The sequence below is a fragment of the Lampris incognitus genome, chromosome 11 (genome assembly GCF_029633865.1).
Source record: "Lampris incognitus isolate fLamInc1 chromosome 11, fLamInc1.hap2, whole genome shotgun sequence".
Classification (NCBI taxonomy): domain Eukaryota; kingdom Metazoa; phylum Chordata; class Actinopteri; order Lampriformes; family Lampridae; genus Lampris; species Lampris incognitus.
In genome coordinates, this window is record NC_079221.1 from 43,710,913 (window position 1) to 43,736,078 (window position 25,166).

The 25,166-nt window shown below is 43.9% G+C and overlaps 1 protein-coding gene across 4 annotated transcripts in view; it reads left to right on the plus strand.

Moving 5' to 3' along the window:
• The window catches only part of myo1b (myosin IB), an 86,992-nt gene that overhangs the window by 52,341 nt on the left and 9,485 nt on the right, over positions 1–25,166 (plus strand). For 3 of the 4 annotated variants that reach the window (XM_056288845.1, XM_056288846.1, XM_056288847.1), the window contains 16 exons: positions 831–894; positions 4,471–4,569; positions 6,005–6,108; positions 9,960–10,107; positions 12,196–12,314; positions 16,707–16,793; positions 16,905–16,970; positions 18,646–18,750; positions 19,809–19,871; positions 20,198–20,398; positions 20,737–20,963; positions 21,088–21,288; positions 21,911–22,004; positions 22,906–23,055; positions 23,184–23,252; positions 23,349–23,435. In XM_056288845.1, the coding sequence (XP_056144820.1) occupies positions 831–894; positions 4,471–4,569; positions 6,005–6,108; positions 9,960–10,107; positions 12,196–12,314; positions 16,707–16,793; positions 16,905–16,970; positions 18,646–18,750; positions 19,809–19,871; positions 20,198–20,398; positions 20,737–20,963; positions 21,088–21,288; positions 21,911–22,004; positions 22,906–23,055; positions 23,184–23,252; positions 23,349–23,435 (1,884 nt within the window). Of the gene's footprint in view, positions 1–830; positions 895–4,470; positions 4,570–6,004; positions 6,109–9,959; positions 10,108–12,195; positions 12,315–16,706; positions 16,794–16,904; positions 16,971–18,645; positions 18,751–19,808; positions 19,872–20,197; positions 20,399–20,736; positions 20,964–21,087; positions 21,289–21,910; positions 22,005–22,905; positions 23,056–23,183; positions 23,253–23,348; positions 23,436–23,820; positions 23,908–25,166 lie in introns of all 4 variants that reach the window. The other variant, XM_056288844.1, reaches the window with a different exon arrangement.

The following is a 25,166-nucleotide window of genomic DNA, read 5'->3' on the forward strand; positions in this document are numbered from 1 at the left end:
TCAAAATTTACTCCATCACAGCCACACTGACACTGGCGAAACTGCGCCACATGCCACCAGTATATGTTTCAATGTTCCGGATTACCGACCGTCATAACGGCGGGCATTATAAAGGATTAGGGTCCTGACCTGTTTATATTTAGGGTAACCTTGGAATAAACCACTGGAGACAGGGATGTCACACCTCACCACTAGATGCCATTTTGTCATTGCACATCTCAGATGGATCGATGTTATCCCACCTTCAGGTGGTGAGATCGTGTTAACGGTCTTTACTGCGGCCCTGTTAGGCTGATCTTGGCTTGTTCTGAGGAGCCGTCTGTTATGAGAGAGAAGGATGGATGGGGTGGGGGGGATCAGTTTATTTTCTTAGCTTTAAGCGGCAGAGGAGTTAAGGTGGCTCTGGCTTACCCTTGCAGTTGAGTGTAGGTGAGCTTAAAAAGGTTATTTCCTCCACAGAAGCCAGTTACCTCGGAGCGGTTCTACTTTTTCAGTGACAGCTGGTTTTATGAATCCGGTTATGACCTGGAAAAGACCACTTTTTGAGAATTTGGGGAAACAACTTGCAGTGAGGTGGGCAGAGATATGCCCGTCAACGCTTGCCGTGGCTTTCAAGGTCTTGACGCTTTGTCATGAAGGCGCAGGCCCTGAAATCCATTTAATCCCTGTTTGGCCTTATCTTGTTTTGTCTACGCATGAAGTGGCATAAGGGCCAGAAAGGGTGACTGATCTGGCAAGCTGAGACTTTTCTTGTTTTCAGTGTGTCATCTGGTGTGATAGTCGGGGTATTTGGTTCCATGATGTTTTGTTAACTTTTCTTTGGTCTACAGGGAAAGTACATGGACATTGAGTTTGACTTCAAAGGGGATCCTCTTGGAGGAGTCATTAGCAACTGTGAGTATCACTGAAAGAAACGTCTCTTTTTATAAAACTTTGAAGGAAAAAAGTTTTTATCAATAAATCCTTTATCTGTCTTCATAGCAGCCATAAACTGCAACTCGTGTCTCATACTCTTGATCCCTACAAGTACTCTCACATAATCCTTATATATACTCATATACTGATGATATACTCTCATATATAACATATAGTCTCATATAATACTTGTACATAACATGTACTCTCATATAATCCTTATATATACTCATACTGATGATGTACTCTCATATATAACATGTACTGTCATATAATCCTCATATATATACTCATATACTGATGATATACTCTCATATATAATATATTCTCTCATATAATCCTTATATACTATTCTCATACTGATGATATACTCTCATATATAACATGTACTCTCATATAATCCTTATATATACTCATATACTGATGATATACTCTCATATATAACATATACTCTCATATAATCCATATATAAATATATACACTCATATACTGAGGATCCTTACAAGCATCAGTGGTGTGATGTGCTCAAATAAACATGCCAGCCCCGTCTCCCCACCATGACTATGCTTTGTAAAACACACAACCCCACAACTGAGTCAACATATATGATCCAGTCCATGCTTTCAGAGGGTCAGTCTTATGTTTGCATCCCAATGCATCCTGCCACCCTGTTAACACTAGAATTGTCTTTAAACTAGAATGACTGGGATTTCACTCCTAGCTAAAACGACCATGGGCGATCAAAATGACCGCTAGTTTTTAAACTCTATATTCTGTCAAGATAAATACCCAACTGAGAAAATTATGCATTGCATATGTTAGTATGTCGGTTAAGAAACAAGTGACATCAAAATTAACATTTTAACAACTATAATACCATTTTTCCTACAATTTAAAATGGCCGCTGTCCAACGCCTGTAAATACTGCAACGCCTCGGTGGTAGTCATGGTGCGTCTGTAACGGCGTCTGTAGCCAGACATGTTGGAAATAATCACAAATCAAGTTTAGACTATTTCTCTGCACTGGAGAACGCTAGTGTGTTTCTAGGACAGAGCGACAAACTTTGCGAAGGAAATGACGCGACCAACACACCTCATAAATAGTGACATAACTTGCACAATCATGCACACATTATGCGCCGTCTTTTTGACCGCTCACGGTCATTTTAGGTAGATCTTATAACTTTTTTATTGTGCAATTGATCTAAAACTCGTTTTAATGCAAATATATGCAATTTTAGGAGCATTCAGGGAGCCGCAGGCCTGTATCGTTTTATTTTTTCACAAAGTTATTAAACTTTGAAAATCCAAAACCGTCAAAATGACGGCATTGGTCGTTCTAGTACTAAAGACACAGTAAGAGATCCAGATAGATATTTTCAGCATTTGTGCCCAGTGACTTGTGGGTCAGTAGCACCTTACTGAAAACAATGTAAAACACACCAGACGCTCCAGGCATTTGAAAATGCATAGATAATCGGGTATGAAGGAGATATGCTTTTCTTGTCGCTCTGATCTGTTAAAGGCTCCGGCGAAGTGGATCCGTGACCACTCACCCCTATCCTCCTCGTTTGTCTCCTCCAAGCCTCTCTTTTTCTGTTGTGGTTTCGTTTTGCCCCTGTTCATATTGTTTTGTCTGTGCTGAACTGTCTGCCATGGGTCACGGAAACAAAGAGGCGCTGACGGCCGAGACACAGATGCATCTCTGTGTCTGTGTCTGTTTCTGTCTCCGTCAGCTGTGTCAGAGGTCTTATGGAACCAGAGCACTCAAAAAATAAAGAAATCTGAAGGAAAGACTTGGACATGTGAACCATCTCAGACAGGGCAGGCTAGATAAATGGATAAGAACATTGCTGGAGGCCATGGATGGTTGGCCTTTCTCTTTGTTTGTCAACTGACACCTTGTTTCTTTACCGCTATTTCTATAGCTTGCAGGCCTGCGGCTTCTCTGTGCTGGAGAAATGGCAGCATGAAAGCCACCGGATGGAGAGAGGAGCGTTGTGTGTCATATCTGTCAATGTGGGTTCTCAGTAGTCCTGGTAATGATAGCGTGGTAAAGATAGCATATTCGGCAGACAACAAGGCAAAGCCTTTCAGTCAAAACATTGCACAGGATATGGAGGCAATTTTTTTTTCCCTATCCCCACATTGCTACTTTAATGTATGTTTGCTTATCTAAAGGCACATCCTGAGTACAGCGTGCCACAGATACCATTCAGGACGCTGTGCTGAAGCCACGCAAGACCTTGTGTAGCTGGGGAACTAAAAAGCAATAACAAGAGGACTGAATTCTTGGAGTTTACAAAAAGTAGAAGGTCACTGGAAGGTCCCCTGAGGCGGAGAATGTCTCTAAAAAAATTCTTTGACCTCTCTCTTAAGATTGTGATGCCTGAGCAGAGGGGCAGCACAACTTGCTAACAGTTGTCTCCCCAAAGACAGAGACATGATATTTAAGAAAAAAAAAAATCAGACATGAATAGTTGATAACGGAGAAGCTGGGAACAAGGGCGAGGAAGTGTTTCTTCAGTTTGTGTTGTCCTCTCGGCTTCTTTGATTACCGCCGTGTTGTGCTTGCCGGCCATTTGTTAAACGGCGGCTGTATTATTGATGAGCTGGACGCTCCGGAGCCACTTACACCATACTAAAGGCTTAAGTGTTGCATGGCCGTTGGGCGCCGCAGATTAATATGCAGCCTGCTTGCCCGCTAGCTAGCACCGGCAAACCCCATTTCCCTTTGTGTCGCTCCGTAGCTTGTCTATTACTGCGGCGTGAAGTGATCCTTCACAGCCTCTCAAAGCCCAAAGAAATGCACGAGATGCAACTTGAGAGTTGGTATCTGAAGAGCAAAAACACTCTCCAGCACTCACTTGACTGGAAATATGGCTGCAGTAATAATAACAGTTACTGCAGGTTTTACCTCCATAAAGTTTGTCCCCTTGCAGTCATGTAACATTATACACAGTGGAGTCGCATGAGTGAGCTTGTTTTCTTACGAGGGGCAACAGAGTACTTTTTCCCAAGCCAAGCTGTAGTGCAGTAGGTCTCAAGTAACCACAATCAACCACGTCGCCCTGAAAAGGCTCCTTAATTAAATCATTCTAAGTCCATCGCCGTGTACAGATGTTGGAACCCTTTTAATCTTTTGGTGTTGCAGTTGGTCAGTAGCCCAGGAGAAGGAGCCTGACGTTTGATCTCCTCGTGTGGTTTCCTCCTCGGAGACTTCCTGTCTTGTCCCAGCTCGGCAGTTTATACACACACACACACACACACACACAATGAACAAAAGGAGAATCTACGCTGGCCCTGTCGCCTTGAAAACTTAAATATCGGTTCCACCACCAGGGAACCATCAGAGTCTGTTGCAAGTGCAGCCTGGACAACAACCCCATTTAATACAAATTATAGCTTTTAATGCTCATTATAAGCAATTATCACTCACATTGTCCTACTCGGTGACAACGAAGTGAATCAGCAGTTTCTTAACCAAACACTGTGGTAAACAAGTCTAATGTTAGTAGCGCCATCTCATCATTTCCTTTGCTATGCCTCCTTCAGATCTGCTGGAGAAGTCACGGGTTGTGAAGCAGCCAAGAGGAGAGAGGAACTTTCACGTCTTCTACCAGCTGTTGTCTGGAGCCTCTGAGGACACACTCAGTGAGTCACAGCACCGGCGAAACCGGGGTTTTAGGTAGAGGGAATAAGTTAATGGTGGGGAAAATGATGGTGAGAAATAGAAAAAGGGGTAAAAATGACTTTCCTAAATATTGGTTTATGCCAGAGAAACTTCATGGCTCCGACCCGCTCGGGTCTTAAAACGTTGAAATAGCTAAATACTTAAAAATCTTGAAACTTGTTTGTGCAACTGAAGCATTTTTTTTTTTTTTTTTTTTTGGGTAGCTTGAGCAAGTTAGCTTTCAGTAACCTTTTGTGTTAAAGGAACATGTGGGTTAAGCAGAACAAAGGCAGGACTTGGAATCTCCTTCCATTTGCTAATGCTGAACCAGGGGCGGCATTGTTTTACCTTCCGGACACAGGAGAACAATATAACGGTCATTAAATTATAGCGCCGGAGTCCACGCGTCAGAGACCTCCATTCAAATGTGGTTGGTGCAAGATGTAATCAAATACAACACATGGAGTGTCATGAGTAAGAGATTTCCTTGATACCAGATACGGGGCTTTGAAGAGGCCTGTTCCCCCAGCTGGCGTAGCGTGCAAAGCACCTGCGTACAGTAGAAAGCTTGTCCGGGGCAGGTTAGAGAAGCAACCTTGTGACTTGAGGCGTTGACCCATGGGGTCGTTGGACTACAGACCAATGTCTCCTGCTCACTGGTTAGCTTTTTTTTTTATACCCTTTTTGGTAACACTTTCTATGAAGCTTGCATCTATAACGTCCTATAAGCATCTATAACGCCCTATAAGTGTAGCTATAAGTCATTGTAAGATTCATTATAACCATGTATACTCCCTGACAACACCTCATAACCACCTTTATGATACATTACGTCAATTTAAAACGGATTTATGCATTATAAATATGTCATCATTAGCCTGTTTATCTGTCAAATGTCATAATGCATCATAGCCAACTTGTTTTGCTGAAGTTTTGTAGAGATGCATAATGAGACTTCAGTGCTATTTCACAGTCTTCAGCCATAGCCGTTAGTCATGGTAATACACATAGGAAAGTATGGGCGTTATAGATGCTTATAGGGCATTATAGATGCTTATACAGCGTTACAGATGCAAGCTCTATAGAAAGTGTTACCCTTTCTTTTTTTTTTACTAGCTTTGCTCGGGACGGTGAGATGTGATAGGAAAGGTGGTGTGGAAAGAGGGAGGATTTGCAGCATAGGTCCTGAGCCGGGTTTAAAGCCAGGCTTGCACTTAGGTCCAACCCAATAAAGCTACACAGTAGGCGACTGAGCCGGGACATTTCTGGTAGTTTCCACGTGGGGGTGTTTAGATGTCCAGCTCTGTTGTCTTGCGCTCCCTTCACTGTCAATGTTAACAAGTTTGCTCTTAGTCCACCCTCCTGGTTAAAACCATTGTAATTTTTTTTTTAAATGTGTGGTTTTGTGTTTTTTAGAGAAATTAAAGCTTGAACGAGACTTCAGTAAGTACAACTACCTTAGCCTGGACTCGGCCAATGTCAATGGGCTGGACGATGCATCCAACTTCAGGACAGTCAGAGTGAGTACGAGACGCATGCAAAAACACATTTGCCCACAAGATATCTCTCCAGTGGCATTCCTTATCTGTCCATGCATGCACACACACGTGTGGGGCCTTGTCTCCGTGTGCAGTGGCCCTCCTTCCTGTCCTTAGAGTCAGTCCCGTAGGATGCTGTAAAGCCTGTCTGCTTGTTTGAGAGCCAAATTCTACTGTAATCTATAATCAGTCCCACTCCACTAAGCTTTAGCAACGTAGTTATCTTTGCTTTGTTCTTCTTACATTCTGTGCCTTCACCTACATTTATGTCCTCTCCTTTTGTCACCTTTCCTCTCTGTGTATATTGGCACGTGTCAGCAAATCTTGATGCCTTTTATAACTTTAAGGGGTTTTGCATTTATAACACATCAGTATGTACAAACATACTGAACTTGCACACACGTTACCCCACGTTGTACCCTCATCCCTCCCTTACCTCCCCTATGACCAAGAACACACTCAGAAAGGAAAGAAAAATAATATAATCTACTACTACTACTACTACTTTCGGCTGCTGCCAGTAGGGGTCGCCACAGCGGATCATCCGTTCCCATTTCTTCCTGTCCTCTGCATCTTCCTCTGTCACACCAGCCACCTGCATGTCCTCCCTCACCACATACATAAACCTCCTCTTTGGCCTTCCTCTTTTCCCTGGCAGCTCCATATTCAGCATCCGTCTCCCAGTATACCCAGCATATCTCCTCCACACATGTCCAAACCATCTCAATCTTGCCTCTCTTGCTTTGAAAAATAATATGATATAGATATAGATATCACAGAAACTTGGATCAGTTCATCTGGGCACGTTTACTGAGAGAAACGTTTCATCACTCATCTAAGTGACCTCTTCAGTCTTAACTGACTGCAGGTATCCCCACCCTTATAAACAATACAGTGGCATAATGACTGAAAACGATCAGTTTCATATGCAAATTGCCATGACTATTAACTTAGAGTTTTCAATGCCCATGTGTGCTATTCACAGAGGACTGGGAATGGTTGCAATCTCACCATTATAAGATGGTGACAGATGTACTCTTAGCCCCCCCCCCCCTCGGTTCAGGGATGGTCTTCCCTCTACACATAGAAGGCTTCTTTGACTCCCCGTTCAAACAAGCGTTCCTCCCTATGAAGGATGTGCACCTTTTCATCCTTGAAAGAGTGGCAACTGGCCTGTAGATGGGTGTAGACTGTGGAGTCCTACCTGACATGTTGGCTCTCCTGTGTTGTGTCATCCTCTTGGCCAGCATCTGTTTGGTTCCCCCAATGTACATACAAAGTCACAGCAGTCTTCCTGGCACTTAACAGCATACACTATATTGCTGTGTTTCTGTTTGGGACCCAATCCTTTGGGTGGACAAATTTCTGGCGCAGCATATTTTGGGGTTTGAAAGCAACTGTTTGGAAAATACGTTTCTCAACTGTTCTGACACTCCCGCCACATACCTAATCACCACTGGTTTACGCTTAGGCAGCTGTTGTCCTTCTCCTCTCATCGATCGGCTGATGCACTGTTTGGGCATCTTCCTGGCTTTGACAAAGCCTACAATCAGTTGAGACTGAAGAGGTCACTTAGATGAGTGATGAAACGTTTCTCTCAATAAACGTTGTGTCCAGGTGAACTGATCCAATTTTCTGTGATTTTTCTTACCTGGATTGTTGAGCATGCATAAAGACATAAATCTAGATGCTAAGTAAATTAAAAAAAAAGTCCAATGTATAAACATTATTCATAGTGTTAATAAGTTGAATAGGAAAAAGAATCAGCTCCTTTACATAGTCAGTAAATGAGAACCATAAACGTGTCATAGGACCCTCTCAACGTATGTCTTATTTTCTCAAGCTGGAGCAAAGACAATACCTCCTGTATCCATCTCATGATTTTTTTTTTTTGGATTTCCAATTCATGAGAATTAGTCTACATGCTATGAGTCTACTAAATGCTATTGCTTTCTTTTGTGCATGGGTTTCCACCGGTGTTACTCCAGAGATCGTGGTGGAGAGTAGGTTGGGTTCAAGAGGTGTATTAGATAGAGCTGAGGACGAATACAGAATAGGGTGGGACATGACCAGAACATGTGGCCTGAAGAAACTGGGTTACTGCATCTAGAGCAGGTAGGGTTAACATATGGGTATAGTTTAGCTAATAATGTCTTTGGAGTAATGTATTCTATGGAACACCTTGAATTGAATTAACCTGTGTCTTAGACAAATGTAGGAGGTATGAATAGCAAAGATGCAATCCTCAAGGAGTACTATTTCTAGGTTCCCCTTACTTAGTCCTTGTTGGTGGATAAATATTTTGGATAATGTATGTCCTGGAAATTAACCCCCTGTCAAATGCATTCATGTATTCTGTCCGAATGTAGAATCTGTAGAATCATATGTAGAATAGTTCATATGTAGAATCTTCATTTGAAGGATTGGGGTAGGTAGGTAAATGTTTGGAAGCAAAGCTGCAAGCTTGACGCTTTATGAGAAAGTGTGATTTTGGGATATCATGTTCTTTGTGTGAAAATTCAAAGGACATGAATGAATTGTCACCAATTAGGTCTTCACAGAAAATTAATGTGTTGGTGCCAACCAGCAAAATTTGAGTCGATTTGTGAAGGTGTAAAGAGATGATTAATGGAATTAAACACTACAGGATTGGGGAAAAAATATTAGTATTAGTGCATGCTGACAATGGAGGAGATAATAGGGAGATCAGGGAGATTGATGTATGTGAGATGAGTTCCATTGTTGCCCAGACAGGCTCATCTTTATCAGAAAATGCTGTCACCCAATATATCAGTTGAAGATATTTGCTGCCCAGTAATAATTAAGAAACTTAGGGAGACCCAGCCCTCCTTCAGATTTAGGTCTTTCCAAATAGGTCTTCTTCATTCAAGGGGTTGATTTGTTCCATACAAAAGGTGAAATGTATTTCTCTAATTTAACAAAGAATTGTTTTGGGAGTCAGACACGAAGTGCTTGAAACAATTACAGAAATCTTGGTAATACTGTCATTTTGAGGGCGTTAACATGCCCAGCTAATGAAATCAGGAGGCACAACCACCATTCTAAATCTGCTTTCATATGTTCTAACATTATATTGAAATTTGCCACTGTGAGTGTTTTAAAGGAACTAGTTATATGTATGCCTTAGTACTTGATGGATTGATGTTCACTTCTGAAAAGGAGTTGGACATATTTTAGCAGTTTACAAATATTATTTTTAGAAAAAAGAAGGCTTTTAGTTCAACTTAATTTATAGCCTCGATTTATAGCCTGAGAAGTTCCCAATGTCCTGTAGCAGATGTAAGAGTTGAGGTATGGACTGGCAATATAGAGGAGCAGGTCATCAGCGTATATCGAAATCTTATGGACTGCGTCTTCCCTTGTATCCTGATCGCACCACCGAGAGGTTCTATACTTAAAATCAAACAAAAACGGTGACAAGCAACTACCATCGTGGGTACCCTATATCTTGATACCTTTTTAAACTGAGATTTCATAACAGTCCCTAACACAGCTGCAGTTCACTACCAGGGTTAAAGGCCAGTGCCACAGAACAATGGCCTTTTCCACTGAGTATAAAGTCCTATTTGTTTAAGCCAGTAATGGCAGCACTGTTTTTCCTTCTCAACCACTCTTACAATATTGACCGGTCACAGTAAAAACACAATGCATAATCATTGTTCACTCCCAGTGTATTTATATTCAGCAGAGTTCTCCAAATGTGATGCATTTTCCCTATGCTGTCACTGCATTTGTTTTTCAGTGCCATGCGATCGAATATCATTTGACAGATCCTTTAACTAAACATCCTCTTATCACATTTTGCCTTCCAGAATGCCATGCAGATTGTGGGCTTCATGGAGGATGAGGTGCAGTCAGTGCTGGAGCTGGTAGCGGCCGTGCTGAAGCTGGGCAACATTGAGTTCAAGCCCGAGTCGCGCTGCAATGGCTTTGATGAGAGCCGGGTCAAAGACAAAAATGGTGAGTTTGATAGATGAGGAAGATGGCTAAGGGTCATCGTCATCTTAGGAAAATATCTTCTCTAGCCACACCTGAATCTCAAAGTTTTGCCTTTTTTGGGGGGGGGGGGGGTGTATACTTTTGCCAGTCAATCTTGGTCTTTTTTAAAAAAAATTATAAGCATGAGCTTGTTAGGCACTGCCCTAAAAATTAACCCAATAAATTAGCCTTTACGTTTAATCCCTCTATTTGTTATATACTTGTTCTGTTTTTTTCTTTCCATCTTTCAGTCATTGGACATAGTATGTTGATTATCAACTAATACGATATTTTATTATTTTTGCTATTATAGTTCTTATAATGTGTTTTTTTTTTTTTTTATTCATACAAGACAGATGATCTTGCTTCACCTTAATCACACGGGTCACTTTGTGCACCATGCTTTCCCTTTACACCTTTCAGACTGCTGTTTGACCACTGCCACCTATTGGTTGCTCTGCTGTCAACCCTTACACATTGTCAGTACGTGCAGTATGATGGTTTTATGACTTGCTGTGTGAGGAACCGGCTGCCCTCATCACCCATGCACCCGAGCTCCACTAAACAAATATGACATTTGCATGTTTTGGTCCTGGGTCATTGTGTGGTCCCATGCTAAGCAAATACATGTCCACGTCATTCATACACACGTTTTCATGTTGAGCTCATTTTTGTGGATATGACACTCGAGTCTCGTCAATACCTCAAGTCTTATTTTATTGTGTTTCCCCACTACATGGTTGATTCCGGCGTTACCCAAACCACACAGATGGATTGATCGCCAGCGCTTATTACACCTTTCACAAGGCAATAGGGGCTGAACCATTGGCCTAAAGATACTATTAAGTATAGGTTCGCTTTTTTTTTTTGAACCCAGACCTCAAAACGTTGTCGGGCATCATTTAGAATCAAACAGACTACAACTTAACAGATCACTTCGATGAAGTCGCAAAACGTTCGAAATCTGATTTTACACTTACTCAGAACATATTCTGAACCAACAGAGCTGAAGTGATCAGTTAGGTTTTGTTGTCTGTGTGATTCTTCATAACATTTTAGTAAGCGCCCAAGAATTACAATTCCCCCCCCCCCCCCGCCCATCATCATAAGTCATTGCTTGATTGTTGGGTGCTCTGCTAGCAAATGGAGACGAGATCATCAGACAGGCCACAATGTTTTCCTGCCTGCAGCGCTGAGATGTCTCAGTGATCACCACATACACACACACACACACACGCACACACACACACACGGGGTGTTCGAGAAAGCCACTAAGAATGATGAAGGCTCAAGGAAATATCTGTTGAAGGAATTTTTCCAACCTTGGGTTCATGTTGACATTTTTTAGAAAAATTGGTTTAAATCTTGAATCCGTCTTTGTATTTATATTTGCCAGGGGTTAAACACAACTAAGGAGTGTATCACTGGCTGATAAACAAACTGGCTAGTAGTAAAATAACCTACAGTATTTCTTAAAATGTATGCTAAAATGTACTCTGAAACTAGAGAATAGAACTTGGCGTGAACAGGCTTGATAAGAGAGGAAAATAAGCACTAAATGAAAGTTGTTGCATGGAAGATATGGGGGGGGGGGTGTTGAACACAAGACGGCAGCACGGTGGCGCAATGGTTAGCACTGTCGCCTCACAGCAAGAAGGTCCTGGGTTCGAACCCCGGGGTTGTCCAACCTTGAGGGAGGGGGGTCATCCCAGGTCATCCTCTGTGTGGAGTTTGCATGTTCTCCCCGTGTCTGCGGTGGGTTTTCTCCGGGTGCTCCGGTTTCCCCCACCATCAAAAAGACATGCATGTTAGGGTTAATACTCCTGTCTGTGCCCCTGAGTAAGGCATGGCGAGACGAACTAGAGTTGGTCCCCGGGCGCTGCACGGCGGCTACCCGCTGCTCCTAGCTGCACAGCTAGGATGGGTTAAATGCAGAGAGGATTTTCCCCACAGGGATGATTAAAAGTATATCAAAATTTAAAAAAAATTAGAAATTAAAAAAAGATGAAATGAGTGATGTAACTTTTTTTGTGCTCATTTTGTTTTGTTTCTTCCTGTGTGTGTTTCCAGACTTGAAGGAGATGTGTGAGCTGCTGGGCATCGAGCAGTCCGTTCTGGAGAGGGCTTTCAGCTACCGCACCGTGGAGGCCAAGATGGAGAAGGTGTCCACCACACTCAACGTGGCCCAGGTTAGAGCTTGAAGCGATGTCCGTCACACGTGACGCATCGCCACCCTCTCCCCCCGCAGCCGACATGTGGTTTCGGAGCGTGTGTTTGTGTGCACACAAAGCCAAGTCATGGTGCTTGGAAACAGGAGAGCAGGGCATTACTTCCCCCCGAGTTGCTCCAGTGGCTGCCAACCATAAAGCTTGTCAAAGCTACGTGAAAAGCACTCCATTATAGATGAGTATTCCCTCCCGTAAATTCAAATATAGGTCATATTTTAGAGGTTAGCGAGTTCACTCAGACGTTTAGACTGGCAGAAATCGGTACCTGGGACCAAGCTGACTCCTTAGTCATGTGAACATTTCTATTTGCATATTAAGGTGCATCTCAGGAGTGAGTTTAAAGCCTTTTTATCTCAATTTTTATTTGCTTTACTGCATTCCATGACGGACTGACTGAGAAATATCAAAATTTCATGAGCAGATTATAGACTTAGGTGGGTTTTTTTTGGACCCATTTTCATTTTTCTCTGGACTGTCATGGATAATATTAACTAATTTTGGGGCATCCAGGTAGTGTAGCGGTTTATTCCGTTGCCTACAAACGGGGAACACCGGTTTGAATCCCCGTGTTACCTCCAGCTTGGTCGGGCGTCCCTACAGGCACAATTGGGCGTGTCTGCGGGTGGGAAGCCAGATGTGGGTATGTGTCCTGGTCGCTGCACTAGCACCTTCTGTGGTAGGTCAGGGCGCCTGTTTGGGGGGGGGGGGGTACTGGAGGGAATAGCGTGATCATCCCACACCCCACATGCTATGTCCCCCCCCGGTGACTGTCAAGTGAAAAGAAGCGGCTGGTGACTCCACGTGTATCGGAGGAGGCATGTGGTAGTCTGCAGCCCTCCTTGGATCAGCAGAGGGGGTGGAGCAGCGACCGGGGTGGCCCAGAAGAGTGGGGTAATTGGCCGGATACATCCATCCATCCATTATCCGAACTGCTTATCCTGCTCTCAGGGTCGCGGGGATGCTGGAGCCTATCCCAGCAGTCACTGGGTGGCAGGCGGGGGAGACACCCTGGACAGGCCGCCAGTCCATCACACAGGGCCGACCCACACACACATTCACACCTAGGGACAATTTAGTACGGCTGATTCACCTGACCTACATGTCTTTGGACTGTGGGAGGAAACCGGAGCCCCCCGAGGAAACCCACGCAGACACGGGGAGAACATGCAAACTCCACACAGATGACGACCCAGGACGACCCCCAAGGTTGGACTACCCCGGACCTTCTTGCTGTGAAGCGACCGCGTGAACCACTGTGCCACTGTGCTGCCCTGGCCAGATACGACTGGGGGAGAGAAAAAAAAGGGAGGGGGGGATTTTCCAAAAAAAAAAAAAATTATATATATTAACTAATTTCTCAGAAGAATTCCAGCCCTGAGAAACGGTCAGTGATTGATCAGTTCAACCACATTTAAACCTCATTCAGACATGCTGATGACCCCATAAACCTACCCTCAATTTTTTGTGTCGAGCTCACTTGTGAGCATGAGCTGGAGTCAGTAATCTGTTGAAATTGCATTGACAATTTGCCAACTCGCAACATAATAGCATTTAACTATTACCAAACGGATAGTATGAACAAAAATTCATCAGATTGGCATATTTGGAAATGCTTTGGTCCACTTGCTACAGGAGCCAGTGAGCCAGTCACAAGGACTGTATCCGTGACTTGTACATGGCAGATGAAGTGAAGCATATTTAAAACTGTCTGGAAAATGGATGACCTAGAAGTAAGGGAGCTTCTTCGGTTTGCACAGACAGTGGACTCAGTAAGCAGCTGTGTGCTACAGTGAGATTGACGTCTGAAAATTGCAGAATAATAAATGAATGAATAAATGGGCGGCACGGTGGCGCAGTGGTTAGTGCAGTGGCCTCACAGCAAGAAGGTCCTGGGTTCAAGCCCCCGGGGTAGTCCAAACTTGGGGGTCATCCCGGGTCGTCCTCTGTGTGGAGTTTGCATGTTCTCCCTGTGTCTGCATGGGTTTCCTCCCACAGTCCAAAGACATGTAGGTCAGATGAATTGGCCGTACTAAATTGTCCCTAGGTGTGAGTTGGCCCTGTGATGGACTGGTGGCCAGTCCAGGGTGTCTCCTGCCTGCTGCGGGGAGACACCCAAAAATAAGTCTGCTGGCATATGAAAAAGTGAGCACATCTCTGTATTCTGTCTAGTATTCGTTTCTTCTTCTAATCAAAAATTTATATATATTTCTTATTTATTTATTCCCCCCCTCCCCAATTGTACCTGGCCAATTACCCCACTCTTCCAAGCCTTCCCAGTCGCTGCTCCACCCTCTCTGCCAGTCCGAGGAGGGCTGCGGACTACCACATGCCTCCTCCGATACATGTGGAGTCGCCAGCTGCTTCTTTTCACCTGACAGTGAGGAGTTTCACCAGGGGGACATAGCGTGTGGGAGGATCACACTACCCCCCCCCCCCCCGAACAGGTGACCCAACCGACCAGAGGAAGCGCTAGTGCAGCGACCAGGACACATACCCACATCCGGCTTCTCACCCGCAGAAACGGCCGATTGTGTCTGTAGGGACGCCCGACCAAGCCGGAGGTAACATGGGGATCCGGACTGGGACCTTCGTGTTGGTAGGCAACGAAATAGACCGCTACGCCAGGGGTTCCCAAATTTTTCCATGCCAAGGCCCCCCAAATAGCATTAGCTTCTGGCCGGGGGCCCCCTTTTTGCAAGATGTCTTTAAAAACCCATTGACAATACTAAGGCAAATGTTAAAAAGAAGGGAAAAAAACTCCTGAATACATTTCCTTACTTTTGTTAATGCAATAATAATGACGTTTATACTTCAAATTTTAATCCTTCCATTATATTGAATATTTCTGTTCTCCATTATAAGCATTTTTTGTTATAAAATATATTTGATCATGATATACATAATAATTCAATTTATTTTTCAAAAACATTTTTTTTAGCATTTTCCCTCATCTTCCCTCCAATTTGCTGAGGTCTCCTTGGTGTCCCCTGGTGGCCCCCTATGGGGCCGCGGCCCCCACTTTGAAAACCGCTGCGCTATGCTACCCGGATGCCCCTAATCAAAATATTTGAATGACTGTGAGAACAAGCAAAGGTTGATATTGGGTGGCATTTCCACAGAGTTGTAAAAGCTGTTTCATAAGGACTATTATTAGGAAGTATTTTCGATGGAGTGTAGTTTTTCCTTATGAAGACAGGCACGAGACAAATCATGCGAAAATAATGTTTAGAGCAGCACATCACAGCACAAATGACCACAAACTACTGTGTATTTATTAGTTTGAGAGAGTACGCTCAGTATTTACCACAAAAAGGCATGCTGGTATTACGGATGTTCCACCAGCTGACGTTGATCTGCTACGTTTTAATTGTGCGACAGCAATGACGTAATTAATGGTGGAGAAAATGACCCAAGTAGTGTCCGAAATTTTGAGCTCACTATAACATCTTCTATAGAGAACTCCCTAGATAGGGAGTAGTGAATGGGTTGATGTTTTCGGGCACGGCGCTGGTTTGCAGCAGCAGATTTTTAAAGATGAGGGTTGAAGTAAAATGCTGCAGGTACTTGACCAGTCAGAAATGTTCAACACTCCAAGCCCCACCCCCAAAAGTCCTGTACTTTTGGAAACTACTACCTCCCAGAGTATGGACTTTTTGGGGGGTAAAATAATGTCCCTGCAGTGGAAACAGAGTTCCTCAGAAGGTTCCTAGTTCCTGGAGAAAGTTCCTGCAGTGCAAATTTTTGTAATTGTGTAATCTAGCCTATTGTGTTTCCCACTCTTGACACCACTCTGTATAAGTACGTATAGTGTCTGTTTGGGCTTAACACCGGCTGCCATCTATACGACAGCTGAAACGTCACCGCAGGGCCAAACCATCACTGTGAGGGCATTTCATTCTGCCCCACCCCCGGCCCAGTTCAATCCTCACTGTCTTGTGTAGCAGTTGGGTTGCTGTGTTTACACAAGCCATGACAGAATCTGACCCCCATGAGCCAAAGCGGCGGGCCTAGTATTTGTCTCCATGACACGCCTACTCTGAGGGTTCGGTGTATAATTTCCCTTGTGCACAATGGATGGCCCGGAGAAGTTGTGGCTGAACTCACTGAGCCTAGCGTTCACTTCTATAAGTTGCACAATTCTAAGCCCGTGGTTGCCATCACCGTGAGTTATACTGTGTAATAACATGAATCTGACCTTCTGCAAATATTTACAGCAGCTGTCTCCCGCTAAGTATTTCAACAGTAATACACTTCCTGTGGAAGCTGACTTTACAATACGGTTTATGAAAATAGAGGATGAATGTTCTTGCCGGCTGTTTGTGTCAAACCATTGTTGCGTGTTTTCTTTTACAGGCCTACTATGCCCGCGACGCCCTTGCCAAAAATCTCTACAGTCGTCTGTTTAGCTGGCTGGTTGCCAGGATCAATGAAAGCATTAAAGTAGGTTTATTTACTGTATTTTTTTTTCCGATTGTCGTCCACTGACGATGGCGACTGGCAGTCAGCTTAAGTGCGGCCATCTTCCTCATGCTCACTGTTGTCTTTCGGCAGGCTCAAACCAAATCCCGTCATAAGGTGATGGGTGTGCTGGACATCTACGGCTTTGAGATATTTGAGGTGAGATTAAATATGAACCTCTCTCTCTGAGAGCTCCTAACAACACCACCCAATCACTTTGAGATTAATAAACTGAAAGAAAAAAATACCCAAGACGGCTTGCTCGCAGCAGCCTATCAGCGGCTTGCATTTTAAGAAATGTTTTCAATTACTCCTCTCTGTGAGTTTGCTGAAACGATGTTTCCAAAGTGCATGTCTTCCTCCCCCTGGGTGTTTACACCGCTCACTGTCGAGTCCTTCCTCTCTCCTCGCTGTTGTGTTTTGTCTGGGTCTCCAGGACGGAGTAAGTAACACCTGCCAAAGGGCATTTGCTGTGCAAGAGTGCATGCTGTGATCTCAATCCCCTTTAGTCCTAATTCAGCTCTTCGTCTAAGATGACACAGGGCACCCAGGGCGCAGCGCCACCACATGGCTGAAAAGGCAATGGCATTTAAAAGATTACTTTTTGGAGCCTCGTGCACTTCTTTAAGTCACGCCAAACTGTCAGGCCTGTGCTGAAATGTGGTTCTGTCTGACTTGAAATACAATTTAATCCCACTGATGGTGATTAGGTCTATACTAGATAATAGGAAAGCATGGACTACTTTTCCCATCTCAGTTATCAATGGCATCCCCCCCCCCTGGTTTTCTCTTGCAGTAAGCTTATCCATTACGCAAGAAGAGACAGAAAAATTTTATTTGAACTACCTGAAGTTTTGTATACCAGCCTGTCATAAGCCACTGTAATTCAAGCTCAGATGGTTTTGGTTACAGAATCAGACGGTCACATTTCAGCCTGGTGTCCGCTGCCACCTGGGCAATAGAGATGCTTCAATTTACAGTTGTGTGATTTTTTTTTTTTTTGACGGGGGAAGGTGACTTCCTGGTTTCTCTGTCAACTGAAATGGATGACACACTTTTTTTACAATACCCGAAAGTCCAAAGTCCTCCTCCCTGTTGCTGTGTCCTATCCATTTCCTTTGGTTGCTGAGTAAACTAGCCGCGTCCTTCTCTCTGAGCTTTTAGACTAGACCTGCTCTTCTAACCAACATTGAGGGAAATATCTTTTGCAAATGAATTTTTCCTAACCTAGCGTATGTTGATGACATCAGCCGAGAGGTATCAACTCACAACTAAATGCTCATAATTTGCTATAACTGGTGGAAAATATGGGGGTATTTGGGGCAGTCTTTCAAAGGGGTCGGTAGCACATTAATGTTGAACTACACAGGTTGGATGGAACTTTTTTCCCCCTCGGATGAGGTTGCATCTATGACGGCACACCAGAAAAATCCACAGCGGCTTGGTTGTGCACAACTGATGACATCTTTGTTCAGTAAATGTTAGGCGATAAAGCTATAGACCTCCAAGCAAAGGAAGATCTCTGGACCCCTCATAACTTGTGTAGGTTTAAAATTAACACCATTTGATTTTTAGGGCCTGCTGACTGAGGACAAATTTGTTCTGGCAGAGACATTGTCTTTATGAATGTGGTATAACATCAGAACAGTGGCCAGCAGAACCTGGTGAGGTTTTGGGGTTGACAAAACTGCAGGGGAAACCCAGGTTCTGGCAGTCTATTGGCAAGTTGCGTCTCACCGCCACCATTAATCTGTATTGTGCACCTGGGGAAGAGAATTCAACATGCTACTGACAGATGGAGCTAACTGTTTGTCACTTTGAATACTCCCCGCAGGACAACAGCTTTGAGCAGTTTATCATCAACTACTGCAATGAGAAGCTACAGCAGATCTTCATTGAGCTGACCCTCCGTGAGGAGCAGGAGGAGTACATCAGAGAGGTAGGTCAGCGGTGTGCTCTCACAGCCGGGTATCCATATACACTCCTTATAATCCATACTGCACAGCAGGTCTAGCCCTTATCCCTGACAACCTTATTTCGCCCACATCCCCTGTCTCAGCATACGAAATTGTGCTGCACTACATTCATGGTGGGTACCACTGGGCTATAAGCTATGAGCTTTACTCAACGCCATCATTCATCTTTTCAGCCTTTGGCATTTGTATGCTAATGTTGCATACTTGCTACTGACCTGGTGACATTTACATGTTCCTCTTCATGATTTTACTGCATCTGTATCTGCTGCACCATATGCCTCTTTGTATCTGTCCTAATATTCTCTGTCACTCTCCTCCTCCCATCTCCCTCCATTGGCTTGGGGACGGAAGTGATCCCTCACTCCAGCAAGAGTAAACACTTCTCTCCCCCCTGGGGCTCTAGGGCTCTGTTTGCTTTCAAATCTCTAAATATGCGAGTGCTGTTCCCCTGACCCCAACCTCCCTCTCTCTCCCCACATTACCAATGATATTCCACTCCCTGGCCCCTGTCCAGCATGTTGCATGGGAAAATACCATGGCTCAGAGGAGCAGAGAGGGCCACCAATCAGCAGTACACAGCCTGGATGTGAGCCATCCCATCTCAATTTAAGCCACGCCCTCTTATTGGTCTTATTGCGTAAACGTAGACCCTCCGTCATATAGCCCCAACCAGCCAAAGCTGCTTTCCCAGCCCAAACCATTGGCTCTGAACTTTCTCCCTACAACAAACAACGACCCAACAAGTGATTTATCAATAATATGATATTGCAGTTCTTGTTGCACGCAAAGAAGCAACCACCACTTAAGCATTCAAAGTGATTTTATTAGGTAATCGTCTCTTCTTAAATGGTTAACTCATCATTAGTTATATAAACGTCATTAAGGTTAATTGGGCTCATAAATCATGTTAAACTGAGTCCACATAGGTGATGTAGGAGAGGTTTCTTTGAGGCCGAAGTGAAAGTTGTTTGGACCGAGAGAACGTCTGGACACTCTGACCCTCTTTGCTTTTTTATTCCAGGGCATCGAGTGGACCAACATTGAATATTTCAACAACGCCATCATCTGCGACCTCATTGAGAATGTGAGTCTGTCCTGAATGTCTCATGGCTCTTGGAAAATGGTCAAAGCAATTTATCAGGACCCCACACTTCACTTGAGTCTGAAGCAGTAATGTCAAAAAGCCATAGAGAGATGAGTTTCTCAATAGTTGCAGATAAGTTGTAACGGAGTTAAATTGCCCCCGTGAGTCAGTTTTTAATTCATTTTACAGCATTTGTCTAAAACAGTTAGAAGGCCTGTTTGTCTAGTAAATAACTAAGAAAATGAACTAAATTGTCATATTCTTATATTTTAATTTATTCAGCCTCCTTACTGCTAACCTCCTGCTCTTGTCTCCTCTGTGTCCAGAACCAGAATGGCATCTTGGCCATGCTGGATGAGGAGTGTCTAAGGCCTGGCACGGTCACAGACGACACGTTCCTTGACAAACTAAACACAGTCTGCGCTGAACACCAACACTTTGAGAGTCGACTCAGCAAGAATTCAAAGTTCCTCACCGACCACAGCCTACCACACAGTTGCTTTCGCATCCAGCATTATGCTGGCAAGGTACTGGTATACAGCATCCTGTGTTTGTTTGTGATCTGGGATAAGCATTGGAAGGTCAAGCTTAAATTGAATATGGTCACTTGTAGTGATGTACGTTCCCTTGCATATGTTGAAAAGGTGTTAATGTTTGTTTATGGGATGTCCTTGTGGCTCAGCCAGTTAAACTTGCATCATGGTGGCTCAGGCCTTATGACAGCGTCTGGATTCAAATACAGCCTCTGGACCTTTACTGCAGGTCTTCCCTTTCAGTCTTCTCCCTGTGTTTCCTGTTGGTCTCTACTTTATAATCAAGACTAAAATGCAAAAAAATAAAACTTACTCGTCTCTTTTTAATCCAGGTTCTGTACCGTGTTGAGGGTTTTGTGGACAAGAACAATGACCTGCTGTACCGCGACCTGTCGCAGGCCATGTACAAGGCCAACCACAGCCTCATCAAGCAGCTGTTCCCTGAAGGTAACCCAACAAAGGTGAATCTGAAGAGACCCCTGACAGCTGGATTCCAGTTCAAGGCATCGGTGGGCACTTTGATGAGGAACTTGCAGACCAAGAACCCAAACTACATCAGGTATGGTTTTCCCACATCATGTCTTCATTGTGTCTCAGTTACTAGCCTATTGTCTCAGTCTGATATGAAGACGGAGTATGGCTTGTTAAATGTTTGCACCCTGTCGCTCTCGTCTTTTGCCTAGGTGTATCAAGCCCAATGACAAGAAGGCAGCCCACATCTTCACAGAGTCTTTGGTGTGCCATCAGGTGCGCTACTTGGGCCTAATGGAGAACGTGCGTGTGAGGAGGGCAGGCTATGCCTTCCGTCAGATGTATGAGCCCTGCCTGGAGCGCTACAAGATGCTCTGCAAGCAGACCTGGCCACACTGGAGAGGGCCTGCCAGGTAAGGCTTAAACTCTGCCTGCCTGTAATACAGCATCTGTTTTTTAATGGGGTTGTTGAGGTATAGTTTATATACATATATATACACACACACACACACACACACACACACACACACACACACCATAATAAGTCCCCTAAGGCTCCAGTGTCAATATGGTTGTGTGACATAAAACCAGAAATCAGCCATTGTCTTCTCTCATCCACAACATGTTGAGACGTTCCACCCTTATCTCCCCTGCTATCTTAGAGTATTAAGCTTCACTGGTTGTACTCGCTGTACCATTAAAAACATTTACTCCTATCTGATTGCAATTCCAAATATTGTGTATCTTCTGAGTTTAGCTTTTCCAAACAAGCCCACAACCTCCATACATGTGGGCTCAGTGGTCCATGTGGTTGACAAATGCACTGTGTTCTCCTCAGTTTGCTTTAGATATGTTATCTACCTCAAGTGACATTCTTTCAGTTTCTCTGATCCTTCCTCACAATTATTGTTGTTCATTCCTTGACCCCACTCCTCTTATGTTTGTGTCCTTCCAGTGCCTTGCCATGTTTTAATTCAGTCATGACTGTTTAATATGCTCTCAGTATTTGTTGTTAATCTATCTTGCTTCTCATAGGGAAGGAGTGGAGGTGCTGATGGCAGACCTCCAGGTCCCAGCAGAAGAGTTTGCTTACGGACGCTCCAAGATCTTCATCAGGAACCCCAGAACGGTAGGCGATACAACGATGATGTATAATTAGATCCTATCAACATATAAGATTCATTACCCCATTGTTAAGGGTACTCGAGTAGATGGCGCTGTCTTGGAAAGGCTCATGGTTGAGTCCAGGAACTTTTCACATTGAGAGGGTCCTAAAGCTGGGAAGGGGAGGTGCTCTCTGGGCTCTCTCGTCATTAATTAACATACAACCAACATTCTGAGAACACATGGTTTCACTTAACCATCCCATCTTGCATGGGAAATGGCTGTTTTTTTGTTTTGTTTTTTTCCACTCAACACTCGTATGTGTGCTCTTAAACCTGCAGCACTGGAAAAGACTTTCTTACGTACAAATAAAGCTTGCAGTAACAAAGATGTTGGATTGGTCGGTTGTTTAACCACAATTGTTACATCTGTAGGGCCTTTCAGCTCTACTTCGAGCTGCACACTGATATAGAGTTTATATTCGCTCAGTATAGATCAGCTGGAGTCACCGATGTGACCCTGGCACTATCCCTGCACCATGAGAGTCCCTGGGAGAGTTTGTTGAGGTTTGCGGACGGTAACACCTGCTCAGCTCTCATCTTTACCTGGGCTCGGGTCAAAGACTTTCGGAAAACGGGAGGACTTAAATCATCCCTCCAGAGTCTGGGTACTTTTTGAGTCCAAAATGTCCATGGTTGGGGGGGAAAAATGTACCTGGCTAGAAACGGGTTCTCTGTGTAATGTAGAAATCATATAACATTAGCAGCGAAGGAGAAATAAAGATTGACTTGTCCTAACCTTTGTGCCACTAAAAGAGAACCTGTTCTTCGTGCGACTCTGGTGAAAGAAGGACGTTGCAATGTATATGAGGGTGTTGCCTAGTGCACCCCTTATTGAAATGTCCCCTTCTGTCCTCTTCGTGGCAGCTTTTCTTCCTAGAGGAGCGAAGAAGGCAGTGTCTGGAGGACCTGGCCACCCTCATCCAGAAGATCTATCGTGGCTGGAAGTGCCGCACACAGTTCCTACTGCTGAAGAAGAGTCAGGTGGTGGTGGCGGCATGGTACCGCAGATACGCGGTGAGATCCCCCCCGATACTGCACTCGCACTCCTTACCCAAGTACACAAAGCCAATAAATGTATCTTGGCTGTAACACAAAAATGTGCTTTGTTAGGAGACTTCTGACATTTCCTTTCCGTTTTACAGCAACAAAAGAAGTACCAGAAGATCAAAAGTGCCACCACTGTTGTGCAGTCCTTTACCAGAGGATGGAAGGTGAGCACATCCCTCATGTGCTTTTGCAATGAAATGCAGTATAATAAGCCGAAATATTCAGAAGTGGCACAAAATGCATGTTGTTGATTTTACCAGGCCCGCAAGATCCTGAGAGAACTGAAATATCAGAAGAGATGTAAGGAAGCAGTGACCACCATTGCAGCCTATTGGCACGGAACTCAGGTACAGATGCAGATGGGTTCTTACCAAGGAATGACCGCTGGACGGGGATTGGAATTAGTTTCAGCTGTTCAACTGATTGAGCTTGATCTTTAAAATAACAGTCAGATCGCATTTATTTACTCGATTCTCCTGCATTTACTTGAAATTGCTGGGTTTTTTTCCATCTATTTTTTTTTCCTGGCGAGTTTTATCGGTATTATATGCAGTATGTTCCCTGACTGAGCTATGCTTATTGTTATCACGGCTGTTTCCTCTTATTCCTGCTTTACATGGCTGATCGAACGAGTGCCACTTGTCTTTTCACTCTATCAATCTCCTCCTCTTCCTCACCTTTTCCCTGCTCACCTGTCAACCCATCTACCTTAACACCCATCACGTCCGCTAGGCTCGGATGGAGCTGAGACGTCGAAAGCAAGAGGCACGGAATAAACACGCGGTGACAATTATTTGGGCGTACTGGCAGGGAACCAAGGTATTTCAGCCCGGCCATAGTGCGTCCTCGTCCCAACTGTCTTTGCCATCCCAACTCCCTGCCTTCTTGTCCCATTCCGCTTTAAAAGCTGGCTAATGGAATCAGCCAGTCTGAATGTCCCTTCCTTCCATATCTTTCTGTCATCCCCACCGGTCTAACTGTCTGCTAGTGGTGTCCGTAACTCATCCAGTTTGTCTATGTGATGTTACATTTGGGGACAAGTTTGAATTCACTAACTATTTGTTTTATTGACTTGGGTGTCTTGCATATGAGTGTTGGATCTCTGTGGCTTGTACCCCAATAATACTCTCAAGTTATTGTACCTGAATTCTCCACTATGGCTCCTTTCTACTTCAAGTGATGTCTTGTTTAGTTGTTCACCCAGTCAGGCCCTTTATCTTTTATAATCTGTTAATGTAATAGATTTATAATAGACTGTGTATAATGCAGACCCTGTAGATAATATATTCTTTGCAATGTACATTAACAGTCTTCAGATTACAATCCTCTCCCCATAAAATATCCCCATCACCATGCTTGGGCGTTCTTGGAAATTATTGTTACGCTATCCTGGATGCATTATACCACATATGGTGGCACTTTTAAAATTCCCAGTGGCTCAATGTAATCTGTTGAATTTGTTGGCTAATTCTTGTAGCCATTAGCATCAAAGCATCTCATGCGTTGTACAACCATACCATTCCCTCTATGACATTGTCTTGACTTTGTCGTCCATTTCATCAGTTCAGACTTTAGATTTTTGTTAATTGTTACGAAACATTTTATCTGAGGGCCTCATAGCCTCTCTCCGATAAGCATCAGAGCATTCTAATGACCCATCATAGGTGACTTTGAGGTCTATTTGTGGCCAAAAATACCGGACTAATTTATAGACTACGTTGTGTAATTAAAGCAGAGACCTTGAGTTTATCACGGTGACAAATCAGATGGAGGTAATCGGCATGAACTTTAGTTCTTTGCGAAACCAAAGGCATGTTACCTGTGATTGTTGGTTTGAAGCAATGGATGGTACAATACTAACCCAGACACTGTCCTCATGCAGCACCGCTATAAAAAAAAGCCACAAACTATGAAACTATAATTGATAGTTGTACAATGGTCACATGAACCATTCAGTGCTTTATCTTGTGTTTGGCCAACTTGACACCATGTATCTCCTGGGCTACCTGACTTATGACTTATTAAGTTGGAAATTAACCTTCCTCACCACCATCACCACTTCCTACCAGGCCCGGAGA